This window comes from Aquarana catesbeiana, linkage group LG12 (assembly GCF_042186555.1).
Source record: "Aquarana catesbeiana isolate 2022-GZ linkage group LG12, ASM4218655v1, whole genome shotgun sequence".
In the NCBI taxonomy this organism is placed as follows: Eukaryota; Metazoa; Chordata; class Amphibia; order Anura; family Ranidae; genus Aquarana; species Aquarana catesbeiana.
In genome coordinates, this window is record NC_133335.1 from 84,281,605 (window position 1) to 84,302,709 (window position 21,105).

At 40.6% G+C, this 21,105-nt stretch overlaps 1 protein-coding gene across 1 annotated transcript in view; it reads right to left on the reverse strand.

Annotated features, from left to right (window-relative positions):
- GRIN2C (glutamate ionotropic receptor NMDA type subunit 2C) overlaps positions 1-21,105 on the reverse strand; it is a 247,775-nt gene that overhangs the window by 150,116 nt on the left and 76,554 nt on the right. Inside the window, exons 2-6 of the mRNA XM_073608159.1 lie at positions 15,854-16,440; positions 10,225-10,339; positions 9,938-10,149; positions 9,620-9,782; positions 3,369-3,522 (exon numbers count right to left, since the gene is read on the reverse strand). Of these exons, the coding sequence (XP_073464260.1) occupies positions 3,369-3,522; positions 9,620-9,782; positions 9,938-10,149; positions 10,225-10,339; positions 15,854-16,440 (1,231 nt within the window). The remainder of the gene's footprint in view (positions 1-3,368; positions 3,523-9,619; positions 9,783-9,937; positions 10,150-10,224; positions 10,340-15,853; positions 16,441-21,105) is intronic.

The following is a 21,105-nucleotide window of genomic DNA, read 5'->3' on the forward strand; positions in this document are numbered from 1 at the left end:
ATATAAGCAAAAGGGCAGGGTGTCTGGATGATGTCATTGGCCATATAAGGACATGATCATATAGGGTCAATAACATCACAAGGCTCCAAGTAACTGTAAGAAAATCTACAGGTGGCATAGATTTTGAATTTGTCCAGGACTGGTCTGCCCAACAAACGCAGCACAAGAGCTGACTGTTTAAAGCTAAAAGAAGTCTTCACGAAATGCAATATTTCATTGCGTGATCTGCAAGTAACTTGTAACAGCTCGTGTTCTGTGCATACATCTACAATTAGAAACAGATTGTAACAATTTACCTGCCTAGAAAGTGTACTAGGAACAAAAAAAAAACTTTTCTGCCCAAAAAGAACAGAAGACTACCATATGCAATTAAAAATATAGGCAATGACCAGGATGTTGGGAACAATGTGCTGTAGAATGATGGATCAAAGATAAAGTTGTTTGGTCACAGTAACACTGAACATGTTAGGTGCAAACTGAAGACAGCATTTCAGGAGAAAAACCTTATACTAACTGTGAAGCATGATGGTGGAAATCTTATGGTTTGGGTCACTTTGCTGCTTTAGGTTCTAAGCAGCTTGCAGTCATCAAGTTAGCTTTGAATTCTGCATTATTTCTTATTTTCTGAATTACAAGTATACTTAACCACTTCCCATCCAGGCCAATTCTGACATTTCTCTCCTACATGTAAAATTCATCATTTTTTTTTGCTAGAAAATTACATAGAACCCCCAAACATTATATATGTTTTTTAGCAAAGTCCCTAGAGAATATAATGGTGGTCATTGCAACTTTTTATCTTGCACGGTATTTGTGCAGCAATTTTTGGGAAAAAACTGTTTCATGCTTTAAAAAAAAAAAAAAAAAATATTAAAGTTAGCCCAATTTTTTTGCATAATGTGAAAGATGAAATTACGCAGAGTAAATAGATACCTAACATGTCATGCTTCAAATCTGCACATGCTCGTGGAATGGCGCCAAGCCATTACTGGTTACATGTTTTGAGTTACAGACGAGGTCTAGGGCTAGAATTATTGCTCTCGCTCTAACGTTCGCGGCAATACCTCACATGTGTGGTTTGAACACCATTTTCATATGTGGGCGGGACTTAGTTATGCGTTCGCTTCTGCATGCGAGCACACGGGAACAGGGGCGCTTTAAATTTTTCTTTTTTATTGTTAATTTTGCTTTGCTTTTTTTAGTTTGACACTTTTTTTAGTTTGATCACCTTTATTCCTATTACAAGGAATGTAAACATCCCTTGTAATAAGAATATGGCATGATCGGTCCTCTTTACAGTGAGATGTGAGGTCAATAAGACCCCACATCTCACCTCTAGACTGGGAAGCCTGAAATCAAAAAAATAAATAAAATGATCTTGGCTTCCCAGCCGAGGCGGCACCATTTGAATGCAGAGGCCAGGCATGACGTTATAACATTGCGCCCGGCCTCCGAACGATCATAGAGACTCCGGCGACCATCTGGTCCGCCGGAAATATCTATGGTTACCATCCGGGGCCGGCGGATCCTGTCTCCAACTCACCGATGGAAGCATTGAGTCGGTAGAAGCACCAGAGGGCAGTGGGAGGGGGGGCGTCCCCTTTAGCCACCTGTAAGAATGACCAAGTAGCGGAACAGCTGCTATGATCCTCCTTATGGAGTAGGGAATTGCTGAAAAAGCCGATATCTGAATGATGTCTGTAGCTGCAGGCAAAGTCAAGGACGTCCTATTACGTACCTTGGGCAGGAAGAGGTTAATGACAATCTGTGGCCATCTGTCTGAAAGTTGAAGCTGTACTTAAAATAGAGCATTTAACATTATAATGAGATAAAGCACACAATCAAACCTAACAAAGAATGACTCACAAGGAAAAAAAAAATGGTTATGGACTGGCCTAGTCAAAGCCCTGATTTGAATCCTATTAAAATTTAGTGGAGAATTATTAATGGAGAGGTTATGTAAAGAAATGCAAACCTCTTACAAATTAAGAAATTTTGAATTACAAATGAAAAATTAAGTGCTCAAAGATTTTACCGAGTCAATGTCAGTAACTTGTGAATAATAGTGCAAAAGCTCTGCAAGAAGTAATTCCTCCTAATGTGGGCAATACCAGCTTCTGAGGGTGCACTTGTAGCCAAGTCCCGGGCCTCTTCAGGCCTAATGGTGACCTCCAGAGTTAGGGACAACTGATATCCTTTTTACAAAGCTTACAAATCTACCATCTCTCAATGGATCCGTCACCTTATTTCTTAAACATATGGTCTAAAATTTCCACCAGTGTTGGTAACAAGCCATTCTACCAGGAGTGTCAATGCATCCTGGGCTTTTTGTGTTCAGGCTTTGGTAGCTCAAGTTTGTAAAGCTGAACCTGGTCTTTAGTTCATACTTTTACAAAAGTTTACCAAGCGGATGTTCAAGCCGATAACCTTTGGTTGGTGTGTTTTACAGGATGCTGCGTGAGTTTTTAACCTGTTTTAGTTTATTTGTATAGGGCCTGTTGGCTTGTTGCTTCCCCTCATATTCAGTGCTTTGGCATATCCCTATCATACTGGATGTGAAGACACCCTATGGGATTTTTGGTTTACCTCTAAAATCCTTTTGATGGAGTGCATCACAAGACACAGGGAAAGGGAAGCCTTATCTACTTGGGAAGTGTTATGCCTAGGAGCAGATTCCCTGTCTTTTCTGCCAGTGTCCCATACCTGAAGATGGCAGCATAATCTATCATAATGGAGAGAAGGATACCCTGTGTCCTGTGATGTACTGCAAGAAAAGGCTTTTACTGGTAAACCAAAAATGCCAATATACTGAAAACACAAAAAAGTCTGAAGCTATATTTTAAATATTTATTATATATATATAGATATATATATCTATATATATATAATGTTTTACAACGTCAGCATTTTTAGAAATCAGAAATGTTGATCCTAGGCAAGGAATCATGAAACATTCATTTATATAATATTTAAAGGAAAACAGATATTGGGAAAAAACATCATAGTTGGTAAACCATGGCAAAAAAAAAAAAATCTATAAACCATCTCAATGGAATGCATAGTGGAAAGACCTCGCTGCTCCAGGATAACCTGATGGGATCTTCTAACAAGTGCCAGCCCTGGCCCGCTTCCGTAAGCAATATCAGGATAAAAAGTAATGGCTACCCATCGTGAAGTTCCTATTGCCGTTTATTAAAGAACCATCAAAGTCACACCATGGGACACCAACAGAAAGTCTTGGTAGACGCGTTTCACACAATGAGATTGTGCTTAATCATTAGAAATCAATGGAATGCATAACTTTAATGAAAGACTAAAGAGTAATATTTTACAGGGGAGACACAAGAGTTAAATTCTGTTTATCTCACCCAAGAAAGCTGAGGGAGACACAGTTCCATTGCTTCGTGATACCAGGACACTGATTCCGGTTTCTACAAAGGGAACTGAAAAATCCACAATCTCTGAACGCTCCTCATTTATAGTGAGCGATCCGATAGCTATGTGAGCACGCTGGTAGTATACCTGCAGAATTGTGTAAAGAGAAAGAAGGAAAAGAAAGTGTAACAAGGCAATAGAAGTATACGATCTTAAAACATCAGAAAAGTTGGGTAACATATCTAATAAGTATTTCATATAAACCAAAAGCAACAAAAAACATATAATACCCACTCCCTAGGAAAAAAAAAAACTCCAAAAGTGGGAGGGAAGGGGGGTGGAGGAGATAAAGAGGAACTTGGCTTTGAAGTTTCACTTTGGCCTGGTTCACTCCTATGCATTTTTTGGTGCGTTTTCCAGAAACACACTACAGTCCATTTAACATGGTTTCCTATAGGTCATGTTCACATCTGTGCAGTTTATGGAGATGGCCAGGGATTTTTTCTGTTTTTTTGGTTCCAAAGACATCAATGGGTCAAAAATGTGTATTGAAAAATGCAAACTGCACCTGGAATATGCATCAACTGCAACCTGCATAGGTGTGAACCAGGTCTAAATCTCCTCCTCTCCCACTTTTGGAGGTTTTTTTTTTGTTTTAGGGAGTGGGTATCTAGTTTTGACAGATATCCACTCCCACTTCTACTCGGATCACTTAGGAGATAGAAGTGGAGGTTCAACTCCCCATGACTCACACATGCACAGTGGGCAGCCAGCTGTGAAGCCACAAGGGGTCAGAACCAGCTTTAGGCTCCATTCACACTAGCGCGTTTTTTGATGCATTTTGCATTTTGCAGAAATGCACGGGAATTTTTTAACATGGGTTCCTATGAAACATGTTCACATCAATGCCTTTTTGTTTCTCTGCATTTTTGGAAAGGGTCAGGGACTTTTTTTCATGCAAAATGCAGTGTTTTGCATGTAATAGAATTCAATGGACAAGCATCAAAAACGCAACTGCACCGTTTTTGCAGCGTTTTTGCAGCGTTTTTGATTCGTTTTTGATGCGTTTTTGCCTTTTTTTTTTTTTTTTTTTTTTTTTTTTTTAATTTTTAAAAAATTTTTTTTTAGACTGTAAAAAAAAACTGTAAAAAAAAACTGTAAAAAAAAAAAAAAAAAAAACGCAAAACGCAAATCGTGGCAAAAACGCAGCAAAAACGCCGCAAAAACGCTGCTCAAAAATGTGGCAAGCATGAAAAAAAAACCTCCAAAAACGCCCAAAAGCAACATGCATAGGTGTGAATCGAGCCTTACGCAGTACAAATGGCAGCACTGGGGACTCAAAGACTGGCGATAAACTGGCCCAGGTGAGGACAGTGCTGGATCCCTTGGCAGGTAAGTGTCTTTTTATTAAGTTTATTTTTTTTTATGTAGCAATGTGGACTAATATTGCAAAGTAGAGCGATTCCCTGTCATTTCTATGGATCATATTGTCCCTCTAGTGCCCAGAGTCACTAACTGACATCATATTTGTGGGCCAAACCAAAGGGATGGTGGGATTAGTAGTTCCTCGAAATGGCTTTTCCTCCACAAGACTATACACCCAGACTACATATCCCAGGGATCTTTGCTACCATCAGGGAGATTGCTGGGAAGAGTTATAAAAGAGGCTGGAGACCCGCTCGGCGCTCTCTTCTTCCTGGGCCTTGTGTGTGACGGTCCTCTCTGTACAGGGAAAGTGAGGTCACGGCCTACCACGCGGTGTGCAACATTCCAGCCCGACTGGGAAGGGCCTAGCACTGCTTGCTTCAGACATCTATCTAGCATCAACTCGGCCATCCGACAACCTGCGCTCCATGCTTCACATCAGGTGGTCGTCACAAGCGTATTCGTTGCAAGGACGCCTCTCCGGGAGTTGCTGTTCGTAAGGCATCTAATCGGCCTGGTCATTGGTGAGAGGGCAATTGCCCACCTTTGCAAACCTTTGTTTGGTGCTTCACTGGGACACTGTGTACAGACAGCTTTACCTTGGGAATACTTTACTGCACTTCTATTTGAACACTGTACACCTCTAGCTTCAACCATTCCAAGAAATACCATTACCCTGTTACTGTACCTTATTGGATATAGTTAATGAGCTCCGACTGCCAGTGAAGACCATCAGACCTGCAACGGGGACATTGCTGTCATTACAGCTTAAAGGGCCCCTCATACCATTCTTGTTTGCTTGATCTCTCATTAGGATTAAAGGTTTAATAGTCCGGCCTGGGTTTCCCTTTAGAAGTACTGCCAGAATTAATGCTTAACTCTTTCTTATCCTTTCAGGTCATGTTCAAGTGGTATTTCATTGTACATACGTGTATATAATATTCTATTATTACAAAATGCTTTAGCTTGTATTATTATAGAGGAATTCCTCTGCTGAGCTAGGATTGTTATTCAAAGCTCAATTAATCTATTACCTCTCCTGTGCAACAAGATCTTCTTTGAAGTATTCCAGTAAATGTTATTAGAATAAAAATGCACTGAGTTGTTTGACCTATTACTTCAAGGTGGTGAACCCAGAGTGTCAGGTGGGTTGGAATGTTTACAGGGTCATGGTGATGCAGATGAGCAGGTAAATCCAAGCAGTCCCCAAGGGGGTTGTGGTACATTTACAAACTGAAAATTTCTTTAATCTGAAAGAATTTAATTAGATAGTAATTTGTTTAATATGCCAGTTGCTTATAGCCCAATTCTAGGCACAAGGAAAAAAATACCCTTGCAGTGGGCCCTCCCCTCACATTGCATGGGTTAAATGTTTATTTTTTCTAGGGGTAGAGTAATAAACTGTAAATCTTACCTTATTCCTTGCACTGACAGGCTCACTCCATCAGTGTGACTGGTTCCCCAAATGCTCCTCTCTAAGGCACTTCAGCCTGTGGTTGCATGTTTATCTCCTTACATATAATGGAGGTCTAAATTTCCTGCATTGTGTGTGATGACCCTGAGGGACTGGCAACAGTAGAGTGCTAGAGCCTTCCAGAGTGTGGGATATAGTAGGTAACACAGCTTCTTTCTCTACCCCCCCTAGAGCAGGGGTATTGAATTAAAATTCACAAAGGTCTGATCAATAAAATTTTATTCCAGCAGAAATTTGCATCGCCTGATTGTGCGATGACTCAGGTCCTTCACATCACAGCCCCCCTCCTTTACTTTTACAATCCTGTTCTTACATCCGCAGTTCCCCTTTATATCACAGTTCCCCCTTCTCATTCCCCTTCACAACCCCCCTGTTCTAAACCCACTTAACAGTGGTGTCCTCTGCCCCCTTTCACCCGCCCCCCCAGTGGTGTCCTCTATCCCCCCCTTCACATCACAGCCCCCTGCAGCTCTGGCCTCCTTTCACATCACAGCCCCCTGCAGAATGGCGTCCCTTCACATCACAGCCCCCTGCAGCTCTGGTCCCTTCTTTACATTGCCCTGCAGCTCTGACCCCCTTATTATCACAGCCTCACAGACACAGCAAAGTTAATTTTTCATATTTAATAAGCTGGTAATTGGTTGCTAGGACCACCCAGCATTCTATCAACCAATAACCTGCTGGTAAATCTGGAAAGTTTACTTGTGCAGCTCCCGCCCTCCAACCAGTGCTGCTGTGTCTCCAGCTCTGTGTGCAGAAATCTTCCTCCCACTCATCTCCCTGCTGTGATAGTGACAGCAGCAGAGGCAGGGTGGAAGAATTGGCTCATAAATGGCTGGACTGTGGCGAACCGGACAGGACTGTGACTTGGTCCAGACCTGGACCTCGGTTCACCATTTAGTGATGCCTGCCCTAGAGTTAACAAGCATGTAACCCTTGCAATGTAGGAAAGAGGGGGCACACTGCAAGGGTTTTTTCTATCATGAAATTGGGCTTTAAAGCCCCAGATGCTTTTTTCTATAAAACAAGTTTGATTGATGTTAGACTTTAACAGTCTACCAACAGTTGTACAGTTAGGAAGCAAGATGGGACAGAAAAAACAAAGGAATCCTTTAACAAATCAGCCCAAAAAAGTGTAAAAGTGTTTGGGGACCTGGGTCCTGCCCCAGGGGACATGGATCAATGCAGAAAAAGTTATAAAAACGGCCGTTTTTTCGGGAGCAGTGATTTTAATAATGCTTAAAGTGAAACAATAAAAGTGTAATATCCCTTTAAATTTCGTACCTGGGGAGTGTCTATAGTATGCCTGTAAAGGGGCGCATGTTTCCCATGTTTAGAACAGTCTGTAGGCAAAATGACATTTCAAAGGAAAAAAAGTCATTTAAAACTACTCGCGGCTATTAATGAATTGCGGTCTGACAATACACATAAAAGTTAATTGATAAAAACGGCATGGGAATGCCCCACAGGGGAACCCCGAACCAAAATTTAAAAAAAAAAAATGACGTGGGGTCCCCCTCAAAATCTATACCAGACCCTTCAAGTCTGGTATGGATATTAAGGGGAACCTTGGCCAAAATTGAAAAAAAAAAAAATGGCGTGGGGTCCCCCTCAAAATCTGTACCAGACCCTTCAGGTCTGGTATGGATTTTAAGGGGAACCCCACGCCAAAATGTAAAAAAAAAAAAACGGCGTGGGGTTTCCCCAAAAATCCATACCAGACCCTTATCCGAGCACGCAACCTGGCAGGCCACAGGAAAAGAAGGGGGGACGAGAGAGCACCCCCCCTCCTGAACCATACCAGGCCACATGCCCTCAACATTGGGAGGGTGCTTTGGGGTAGCCCCCCCAAAACACCTTGTCCCCATGTTGATGGAGACAAGGGCCTCATCCCCACAACCCTTGGCCAGTGGTTGTAGGGGTCTGCGGGTGGGGGGCTTATCGGAATCTGGAAGCCCCCTTTAACAAGGGGACCCCCAGATCCCGGCCCTCCCCCTTGTGTGAAATGGTAAGGGGGTACAAAAGTACCCCTACCATTTCACTAAAAAAGTGTCAAAAATGTTAAAAATGACAAGAGACAGTTTTTGACAATTCCTTTATTTAAATGCTTCTTCTTTCTTCTATCTTCTTTCTTCTTTCTTCTATCCTCTATCTTCCTTCGGTTTCTTCCTCCATCTTCTTCTTCTTCTGGTTCTTCTGGTTCTTCCTCCGGTGTTCTCGTCCGCCATCTTCCTCCGCGGCGTCGGCGTCTTCTTCCCTTCTTCTCCTCGGGCCACTCCGCATCCATGATGGCATGGAGGGAAGCTCCCGCTGTGTGACGCTTCTCTCTTCATCTTCTTGTCTTCATCTTCTTGTCTTCACTCCATTTTTTTTTTTAATTTTGGCGCGGGGTTCCCCTTAAAATCCATACCAGACCTGAAGGATCTGGTATAAATTTTGAGAGGGACCCCACGCCATTTTTTTTTGTTAATTTTGGCCGGAGTTCCCCTTACTATCCATACCAGACCTGAAGAGCCTGGTATGGAATTTAGGGGGACCCCCCCAAGTCATTTTTTTTTTAAATTTTGGTTCGGGGTTCCCCTGTGGGGAATTCCCATGCCGTTTTTATCAATGAACTTTTATGTGTATTGTCGGAGCGGCAATTCATTAATAGCCACAAGTAGTTTTAAATTACTTTTCTTCCTTTGAAATGTCATTTTGCTGTCAGACTGTTCTAAAAACGGGAAACATGCGCCCCTTTACAGGCATACTATAGACACCCCCAGGTACGAAATTTAAAGGGATATTACACTTTTATTGTTTCACTTTAAGCATTATTAAAATCATTGCTCCCGAAAAAACGTCCGTTTTTAAAACTTTTTTTTGCATTGATCCATGTCCCCTGGAGCAGGACCCAGGTCCCCAAACACTTTTTATGACAATAACTTGCATATAAGCCTTTAAATTAGCACTTTTGATTATTCATGTTCGTGTTCCATAGACTTTAACGGTGTTCGCTTGTTCGAACAAATTTTTTGCCTGTTCGCAAGTTCTGGTGCAAACTGAACAGGGGGGTGTTCGGCTCATCCCTACAGAAGACTAGACTAAAGATGTCTTATTGTAAGAGGAACTGACTCACTGGAAAAGACAGTAATGCTTGGAAAAGTTGAGTGGAAAGGAAGAAGAGGATCATCAGTAAAAAAAAATTACTACATACAGTCACAGAAAGCAAAAATATGCCATAGTGAGGACTGAAGACCCAAATAGAAAAAACAGATCACTGTGTCAAAATTCTATCTATGTGGTTGCCAAAGCTTGATGACAAGCTTTGGCTTGATGACATTCATTTAAAAACTAGGCTCTTACCTCTCCAATCATGCCATTCCACACCCCTCGCACAAGCTTCCCATGCTTGCCATTGGTCACCAGATAAAGATCATATGAGAACTTAACAGTTCTAGCCAACTTCTTCAAGATGTCAATACAGAATCCTTTACAACACAGCTTGGAATAGGGTTCCCCCGAACTGCTAAGGAATAACATAAAAAAACTTTGGGAGTGATGCACTAGTGAAAAAAAGGGTAAAGCAATATATTTACCAGATTTAGAATACTAAATTTGCATCTTAGTTAGCTTGACCCTACCCACAAAAAAACTGTGAGCTTCCAGTTTATCCCAATTTACCTCAAAGTCAGGTTGCTTTGCTTGCGACAAGGCACAGTGTTCCGCACACAGTCTCCTGTTACTGGGTCTGTGCTCTCAACAATAACAAACGGCCTCTCTTCTAAGGTGGCTACAGTTAGATGACGAGTATCAGTCACAGGCTGTTGACCAGTACCATAACGTGGCCATACAGGGTACTTCATTCGAATTATACCATGATCCCACCTGCCAACCTAGGGAAGAGGAAAGTTTCCTTGGCTGAGGAAGTTTTTTCACAGCTGAAAAGAAGAAGATAGAGGATGTCTTACCTCCTCCCACACTCGTTGAGGAGTCAATGTAATAACTAACATGGAAGGATCTCGTAGAAATCCTTGAGTAGTGAAGGACAGGTCTCTCTCCTGCCAAACTATATTGAGCATATGCCTAAAAGATGGACACAGAAAACGAATAATGAGGACCTTAAAAAGTTTAGAAAGGAATGTAATTAAACTATAAAGAAATATCACATGCTGAATACAACCAGAATATAACATCTAGTGCACTGAATAAAAAAGTTTAAACTCAGACAGGCCAGGGAATAAATAAAAAAAAAATACTCTATCCAAAATGAAAATAAAACGTTTTGGCTTTAGGTAAACCTTAAACTGTATGTCCTGCCGAAACCTTTTTTTTTAGCTTGGGGTAAAGTAGGAAAAGGCTTATAACCCTGTTGGGTTTTACTGCAATCCAGAACTCCATTAATGAGATTTCCCCTCCCTGATAAAACTTTCACTAGTCAGAAACTTAGATAAAATCTACAACAGGAACACAGACAACAATAAAAAATAAGGTTCCAACCTTCTCCTGCTCTGCTAAAAATATATATATTTTTGTCTCTCTTGCTGTTGGAGATCAACCCTGACTTGACTTTCCATCTTGTGAAACCTTTGTTAGCAGACCAGAAAGTGAGGGAAAATCTCCAGTTTTGGGTTCCCAGTTAACAGTAAAACTGAGACGTTTCTAACCCTTTTACACTATTAAAACTAAAGAAAAAAGTTTTTTTTGTACATACAGTTTGCCAATACAGTGTATTATCTAGGTGAGGTGCAGCGCTTATAAAGTAAGTTCACAGGAAGCAAATCCAGAAACAATGTTCAACATACTTCACTAAATGGTTAACAGAAGGTGAACAGAAAAAGAAACCATCACCAGCACCTGATCACACAGCCGCTTACCCTCCTTAGTGGACCCTCATTACAAAGGCCACATAAGCACTTGAATAGTAAAGGAAGCCCTTCGAATTCCATACATCTGGGTCAGGGACAGCAAGCCGGAATATAGATATAACAACCCCCGTTTTAACCCCTCCTTTTCAAAACGCTCCAGCAACGGTCACCACAAATTATTTCATCCCATGTGAATATAGAGAAATAGACCTCATGGTGCAGTATATTAAGCAGCATTTAATGAAGGTAAAAAGGAGATGAACTCACATGCTCAAAAATAAAAACACGTTTGTTTCTTAAAACATTCAGCAGTCCCCACCAGCAAGATGGCCGCCACATCCCAGCATACACCAGCGTCACGCCGCCGACTCCTCCCTGCGTCGTTTCGTCATAAAATGATGTCGTCAGGGGAGTGGCTAGATGGACAATCTAATGCCTTATATATGTGGGACAATATATCCAAATGGCAGAAAAAGGCTGCGTTCCAATCACCGGAAGTTATGAGTACAATCCCAGCCAATAAACAGCAGCATTAAATCTAAAAAAATGCATTTCACAGCAAAAACTAATTCAATAGTTAAATCCATCATAAGAATCTACTAAATAGACTCCTGAATTAATAATGGACAGTTAAAGATACCCTAGATAAAAAATAATAATAAAAAATACATCAAAGAAAAGTAATGCTCGGACGTGGCACTGTCTTGTGGTCAAAGGGGATAATACATTGTAATTACATAGATAACAAATCTAACTGAGACACTAATATTTATAAACCATAATGATTCACAAAATATAAAAAGTTTAAACTACATAGTTCCAATTCCACAAAATACTAAAACCCAAGCAAAGAGGATGAAGGACACCATTAATTATGCATTGCTGATTAATGCATTTACATCCCACTCAATATTCATACCATAGGGGCTATATGTTTTGGCCTTATAAATCCATTGGGTTTCTAATTGAGAAACCCCTCTTGTCATATGGCTTTCCCTCCAATTCCCAGTGAACTTATCATTACCCAAAAACCCAGTCCCATTTAAATTCCCATTATGGTGGGTAGCATAATGATGCGAGAGGCTGTGCTTTGGGTACCCGTTTTTAATATTGGTCACTTATAGTTCCTTAAATCTTGTCTGGAGTTTATGGATGGTATGGCCTATATATTCGAGCCCACATGGACATTGTATAATATAAACAACAGACATACAAGTTATAAAGGGTTTGATTGGAAAGTGTTCATGAGTGGAATTGGACACAGAGGAGTCTATTTTCCTACATCTTTCTGCGTTAATCTGGACATCTCGGATTTGTAGGCCCCAAAGTCCAGAATCACTATGCCCCCCCCCCTGTCCGCAGGATTTACCACTATGTCCTTACGTTCTCTCAAGTGATCAAGACCCTTCTTGAACATAAAGTCACTCCTATTTCTCTTAACCCGAAGTTGCTTTAAGTCCTTTGCAACCACATCCCTAAACACTGAAATCGAAGGGGATAGACTGCCCGGTGGATTAATTTAAGAAGGAACTTATATCCTTGATGGAGGAGGGCTCTTCCGCTTAGACTTCAGGTCGCTCCAAATGTAATAGATTCCCCCAATAGATTATCCTTTTTTTCATAATTAGTTTTTTTTTTTTCCAAGTAGGAAATGATCCATCTGCCAGATTAATGCAGAAAGACATAGGAAAATAGACTCCTTTGTGTTCAATTCCACTCATGAACACTTTCCAATGAAACCCTTTATAATCTGTACGTCTAAACATGTAGTTTATATTATACAATGTCTATGTGGGCTCGAATATATAGGCCGTACCATCCGTAAACTCCAGACAAGATTTAAGAAACTTGTGACCAATATTAAAAATGCACAGCCTCTCACACCATTATGCTACCCACCATAATGGGAATTTAAAGGGGACGGTGTTTTTGGGTATTGTTTACTGGGAATTGGATGGGAAGCCATATGATTTCTCAATTAGAATCCCAATGAATTTATAAGGCCAAGACATATAGCCCCTATGGTATGAATATTGAGTGGGTTGTAAATGCATTTATCAGCAATGCATAATTAAAGGTGTCCTTCGGCCTCTTTGCTTGGGTCTGTTTTAGTATTTTGTGGAATTGAAATTATGTAGTTTAAACTTTTTATATTTTGTCTTAATTATGTAAATGTTTGTGAATCATTATGGCTTATAAATATTAGTGTCTCAGTTAGATTTGTTATCTGTGTAATTACAATGTATTATCCCCTTTGACCACAAGATGGACATGTATTTTTTATTATTATTTTTAATCTAGGGTATCGTAGTCTATTTCCGCCATTTGCATATCTTGTCCCACATATATAAGGCATTAGAGTGTCCATCTAGCCACGCCCCTGACCACGTAATTCTATGACGAAACGACATAGGGAGGAGTCGGCGACATGATTCTGGTGTATGCTGGGACGCGGCAGCCATCTTGCTGGTGGTGACTGGTGAATGTTTTGAGAAACAAATGTGTTTTTATTTTGGAGCATGTAAGTTCATCTCCTTTCTACCTTTATTAAACGCTGCTTGATATACTGCACTATGAGGTCTATTTCTCTATATTCACATGGGATGGAATAATTTGTGGTGACCGTGGCTGGAGCGTTTTGAAAAGGAAAGCTGAAAACGGGGGTTGTTGTATCTATATTCCGGCTTGCTGTCCCTGACCCAGATGTATGGAATTCGAAGGGCTTCCTTTACTATTCAAATGCTTATGTGGCCTTTGTAATGAGGATAATCGGCTGTGTGATCGGGTGCTGGTGATGATTTCTTCTTCTGTTCACCTTCTGTTAACCATCTAGTGAAGTGTGTTGAACATTGTTTCTGGATTTGCTTCCTGTGGACTTACTTTATAAGCGCTACACCTATACAACTTTTTATTGTTATTTTCTTCAATATTGTGCTAGCTGCTGTTTATTTGATAATTTTATTTCAAGTGTGGTTATAAGCGCAGCAGTTATTTACTTATTTGCAATACAGTATATTAAAACAAACATTTCTAACAAGATGTACCAGAGTAAAGTATTAAGAATTTTGCATAAAATACATAATTGTATGTATGCTAATCATTAGAGCTGCTGGAGTATAAAGCATGGTGAATAGACAGGGGCCAAAAGAATTTTCCATGGGCAATTTGTTAAGACCTCGATGTGACAATTTTCCCTACAAAGTTGTTTGTCAGGTTTAGCATAGTAGTGGTTACAAGGAACAAGTCTTTAAGTATAACTAAGGCTGGATTTACACTGATGTGCAGAGCTGATCACAGCAGGGGTCCGGTGCCTCCCTGTTCTCCGTTTCAGGGACAAATCAGGCCCGAATATTTGGTTGGATTCAGACCTGAAACAGACCAGAAGACGCACAGGACCTCTGTGCAATTCTCTCCAAAGCCGCACCGGAGCTGTGTGAACCGGCTCCATTGAGAGCTGGTCACAGTCTCCTGACATGCGAATTGGATGCGGAGAAACACACATCCAATTCACACCAGTGTGAGCCCAGCCTAAAGGCAAAACTTTATTTTTTTTGCTTTGGATAGAGGGGAGATGGATTAGAATAACTGTCGGTTTTCTATTGCTGTCCGTGCCCGTTAAGGAGATTCCTCCTGTCTATTTGTCCTGTTTACCATTATCTTTGACAGCAAAAGTAAATGAAAATCCCATATTTTGGCTTGTCCGAAGAAAAGTAATAGAGGGGAAATATTCTGATGGGGACACTAGTTCTGGAGACCTGGGGATAGCCAAGAGTGTCTCTAAATTTGCAGAGATTTCCTCTCACTTCCTGTTTGACTATGGAATAGGAAGGGAAGGTTACTCTTGCCAATGGGACAAAAATGGCAAAAATAAGCCTTACAGGGGTTATAACCCTCCCTTACTCTATCCAAAATTAAAAAAACTTTTGCCTATAGTTCTGCTTTCAGTTAATAATGCCTAGTAGGGCTAAGTAGTCCTGCTTTATTACATTTAAATAGATTTATATCATTATTTTTTAAAGTTAGGATGGCCATAACCATCAGACAAGGGCTGTAAGTCATGATACCACCACTGGAAGATTTTTATGACCGGTGTTTTGTAATTACACATGCACATTCAGGTTACCCCAAAGCGTATGTTTATGTGACCATAACAGAGAAAATAGAGGAGAAGGAAGCAAACCTGACCAGTCACTATGGGGAATGTCTGCTGCAGATGGTCTCTTAGAGATGGAGGATTGGGACATTCAACTCAAGTTTATTATGACCAAGTTTAACTGCATTAAGTTAATTAGTGGCAAAATAAAATAATAACTATGTTATGTTTACTATCTTTATAGTCTTTATACAGATTCAGTTTAGTTTATTATTCTAATGTATTTACAGTAAAGGGTCTTGACTTAGATCTTTTGTTGCAGGACAGAAATTTGGACGGGGGGGGGGCATCCCCGCTAGAAGACAGTGATTATCGCTAGCAGCTATGGTAGTTGCTAGCAATAAGCGCAAGTGAATCCAGCAGGCTAGATGTGCCCAAGTTGATCGATCAATTTGGGCATATTCAGCCTGCCCACACACTGTTCGAATCTCGGCCAGTTTAGCAGGATTCGAAACCATCTACGGCCCGCCTTATATTCTAAAAGATGTTAAAGTACACTGATGGTTGTACTATGAAAAGATAACATACTAAAATATGAAGACACATTTAATGTGCTGAACACAATTTCCTGACACGTACCTATACAAGGTGTCATTTCCTTGGATTTGCATTGGAGCCAAGCAGGTTCCTCCAGGAGTGGGCAATTCACCATGTTTCTGAATATAGTTCTTAGCTGCTGTGGCAATTACTGCTATGCCATCCTGAACCTTTTGCTGTAAGCTCCGCCTCCAGCCATCAGTCACAACGCTGACTAATCCAACAGGGAAAAAATTAGCAGGCCGCTCTGGAGAACCAATTGTGAAGCTTGGTACAATCCATATATGGGCAGGTCCAAGGAGTCCAGCTTCACCAGCCACAAAAAATAACTCCTCAGCTTCCTCTCTAGAGCAAAACAGTAGAAACACTGGAGCAGATACTTGTTTAAGAACATGTTGGGTTCCATGTGGACCAGTGCCTGGTTCTAATATTAGCTCATCCTGGGGTCCCCAACCTGGCTGAATAGCCTCACACAGAGTTCTCACTGTTTTCAGGAAAATTTGGTGTCCAGGGTAATGACTGGTTACCACAGAGAATGGACCCAGGTCATATTCTTCAAGCACCTTGAAAATGACCGTAAGCTGTTGCTCCACGGAGGCTGCCATCTGCAGGAAGGAAGAGCTGGGCTCCTGAAAAAGTAATGAAGAGGTGTTTTTGCATCTTCTGAGAAAATAGAAAAATAAGTAATAAATATGAATATTGTAAACTATTCTGTATCATTACTTTAAACCCAACTCCAAAATTACTTTACTTTTTTGTAGTTATGAACAACATAGGGAAGAAATAAAACCTCTGAGAGGTTTTTATTTGAGGTCTGTTTCCCTAGTTAGAAGATTTCACCTCATTTCCTGTCGGGATAGGAAGCAATGGGAAACCCCTTTCTTAGGTGTCCCTTAACCACTTGCCCACTGGGCACTCCCTTCCTCACCAGACCAATTTTCAGCTTTCAGTGCTCTCACACTTTGAATGACACTTACTCAGTCTTTTGGTGGTATTTGATCACCACTGGGTTTTTTTATTTTTTGCGCTATAAATGAAAAAAGACCAAAAATTTTGTAAAAAAATGCATTTTTCTTTGTGTCGGTTATACATTTTTTAAATTTGTCTACATAAATTTTGTCCAACATTTATACTGCTACATATCTTTGGAAAAACAAAACAAAATAAGTATACATTATTTGGTCTTTGTAAAAGTTATAGAGTACTGACGGACTATCTAATTCTTGAGATTCTAACAAGCCAGGACAGTAGAAAATACCCCCCAAATTCCAAGGTATTCAGTATGAGGCATGGTGAGTTTTTTGAAGTTGTAATTTTTTCCCACAATTCTTTGCAAAATGAAGATTTTTTTTTTGATTTTTTTTTTCACAAGATTGGCATAATAACAAGTTATTTCTCACACACATCATATGCAAACCACAAATTGCACAATAAAATACATTCTACTACTCCTCCTGAGTATGGTGATACCACATGTGTGAGACTTTTACACAGTCTGGCCACATACATAGGCCCAACATGCAGGGAGCACCTTCAGGTGTTCTAGGGACATAAATTACACATTTAATTTCTTGACTACCTCTTACACTTTTGAATGCCCTGGAGCACCAGGACAATGGAAACACCCAAAAAATTACCCCATTTTGTAAAGCAAACACCCCCATGTATAATCTATGAGGCATAATAAGTCTTTTGAACATGTCATTTTTTTCCACAAGTTTTTGGAAAATGTGCATAGAAAATGAAAAAGCATTTTTTTTACACAGTTATCCATTTCTAAGATATTTCTAACACATAGCATGTACATAGCAAAAATTAAACCCCAAAATATATTCTGCTACTCCTCCTGAGTATGGCGATACCACATGTGTGAGACTTTTACACTGCCTGGCCACATACAGAGGCCCAACATGCAGGGAGCACCAACAGGTGTACTAGAAGCATAAAATTACACATCTAATTTGATTACCTATTACACTTTTGTGAGACACTGATGGGCACTGTAGTGGCATTGATGTGGCACGGATGAGAACTGATGTGGCATGGATGTGGCACGGATGAGTACTGATGTGGCATGGATGTGGCATTTATGAGTATTGATGTGGCATGACTGTAGCACGTATGAGCACTGATGTGGCATAGATGTGGCATGGATGAGTACTGATGTGGCATGAATGTGGTATGGATGAGCACTGATGTGGCATGATGAGTACTGATGTGGCATGAATGTGGCACGGATGAGTACTGATTTGGCATGGATGAGTACTGATGTGGCATGGATGTAGCACAGATGAGCATGGATGAGCCATGGATGAGCACGGATGAGCCATGGAAGGGCACGGATAAGCATGACTGGGCATGATAGGGGATGGCTAAGCAAAGGATGAACATGGATGAGCATGACTGGGTATGAATGAGCATGGCTGGGCATGGATGAGCATGGATGGGCATGGCTGGGCATGGATGAGCATGGCTGGGCATGGATGAGCATGGCTGGAGCATGAATGATCATGGCTGGGCATGGCTGGAGCATGAATGATCATGGCTGGAGCATGGATAATTATGGCTGGACCATGAGTGATCATGGCTTGCGCATGGATGATCATGGCTGGAGCATGAATGATCATGGTTGGAGCATGGATGATTATGGCTGGAGCATGGATGATCATGGCTGGAGCATGGATGATCATGGCTGGAGCATGAATGATCATGGCTGGGCATGGCTGGAGCATGAATGATCATGGCTGGAGCATGGATGATTATGGCTGGACCATGAATGATCATGACTGGAGCATGGATGATCATGGCTGGAGCATGGATGGAGCATGGATGGACAGTGATCAGCGCTGTGGGCACTTCAGATCCAGCCCACATCGCTGCTGCACCCGGCTCCTTCCTCTCTTCACACACTGTACCAGTCGGTGTGAGGAGAGGGGTGGAGCTGGACTGGACATGCTCCGGTCTGTTTACAACTGATCACTCCGCCATTGGATGGGCGATCACGTTGTAAAGGGCAGATGTCAATCGTGGGAGCATAATTCTGGGAGGACGTCATAGTATGCCCTTCCAGAGTTATCTGACCTTGCTGTTGTCGTCATTCGGCTATGACCCGGTTGGCAACTGGTTTAACATATTTAGGTGTTTCAGAAGGACTGGGGCTTTTTATATACTGTACTGTGGTAGTATAATACTAATTGCTGTTATGTCTAATATCACATCAGTGCTATAGTAGCACAATTGTTTTAATTAGAATTTTTTACATTGTAAAAAATTCAGTTATGACAAAAGCAATTCAATCACCTAATACTTGAAATAAATGCAAAAATAAAGCTGGCCATACACTAGCAGAATTTAGTTTGAAATGTTCTGTTTTGAGAACCTTTGTTCGATTTACTAATCATTTGTGGGTTCAAATCAATGTTCGTTTTCGACTGCAGTCATAAAAAAATTCAAAGGAGCCAGATGGAAAAATTTTCTTGAACAAAAGGATTTTTTTTCTTCAAATTTTTTATTTAAAGAATGGACACAAGACAAACGAAATACAACATCTCGAGATCATACATGAACAGTAAAGAGAGTACAATGATCTTGACATTAGGACTGTTTCTAACCATGACCCCAGTTGGAACAAAAGGGCAACCTACTCCTAGGCTGCACTAGAACTGTCGAGAGGTTTCGTGAGTCTTGCTCCTATTTTCCAGGTTAGTAAAAGAGTAGGACCATGTACGTCGCAGGGCACCAATAATTACCCCCTACAATCACAGTACAAAAGGATTTTTAATAGTGTGTTTTGGTGTTCAAGAAAATCCATTTAAACTTCAAATTGGATGCTAAAAGCAAACAAAAATTTGAAATACTTTTAAACTACATGCATCAAATGTACTGAAAATGTTTATACAAATGTTTGTATGAATGTTAATATGAATGTATTCATTTGAAAAACTACTAGTAACCTTGGCCAGCCTAAGTCGGTACTAGAGGAAACCTGTTCTACCTAACTTACTACAGCTGTTATGTCAGACCCTGCTCTGGAAATGCTTGTTGCCTGACTGTCGTTGGTTTCATTATTTTCCACAGCACTGAGCTGGAAATGACAGCTAGCAATTAAAAATCAGACATAATGGAAAACTTGACTTTTAGTGAAGTTGTCCTTTAACTAAAACCCACTGCTCCTCGAGTAAAGCACACGTGGTGAAATACTCTCTACTGGACATAGCAGATCACCAATTGAGGTACCAGGTTGTGGCCAATCACAGCAATCACAGTAGTAAACAATGGCATCATAAATGGATGCCAGATACAGTTAAAGACACATACAGTGGGGACGGAAAGTATTCAGACCCCCTTAAATTTTTCACTCTTTGTTATATTGCAGCCATTTGCTAAAATCATTTAAGTTCATTTTTTTCCTCATTACACACACACCCCATATTGACAGAAAAACACAGAATTGTTGACATTTTTGCAGATTTATTAAAAAAGAAAAACTGAAATATCACATGGTCTTCAGACCCTTTGCTCAGTATTTAGTAGAAGCACCCTTTTGATCTAATACAGCCATGAGTCTTTTTGGGAAATATGCAACAAGTTTTTCACACCTGGATTTGGGGATCCTCTGCCATTCCTCCTTGCAGATCCTCTCCAGTTCTGTCAGGTTGGATGGTAAACGTTGGTGGACAGACATTTTTAAATAAAAACCCCCCATGTCATTTTTTTTTTTTAATTTTGGCCGGGGTTCCCCTTAATATCCATACCAGACCTGAAGGGCCTTGTATGGAATTTAGGGGGACCCCCCACGTCATTTTTTAAAAAAAAATTTGGCCAGGGTTCCCCTTAATATCCATACCAGACCTGAAGGGCCTGGTATGGAATTTAGGGGGACCCCCCATGTCATTTTTAAAAAAAATTTTGGTTCACGGTTCCCCTGTGGGGAATTCACATGCCATTTTTATCAATGAACTTCTATGTGTATTGTCGGACCGGCAATGGATTAATAGCCGCGAGTAGTTTAAATGACTTTTTTTCCTTTGAAATGTCATTTTGCTGTCAGACTGTTCTAAACACAGGAAACATGCGCCCCTTTACAGGCATACTATAAACACCCCCCAGGTATGAAATTTAAAGAGATATTACACTTTTATTGTTTCACTTTAAGCATTATTAAAATCACTGCTCCCGAAAAAACGACCGTTTTTAAAATTTTTTTTGCATTGATTCATGTCCCCTGGGGCAGGACCCAGGTCCCCAAACACTTTTTATGACAATAACTTGCATATAAGCCTTTAAAATTAGCA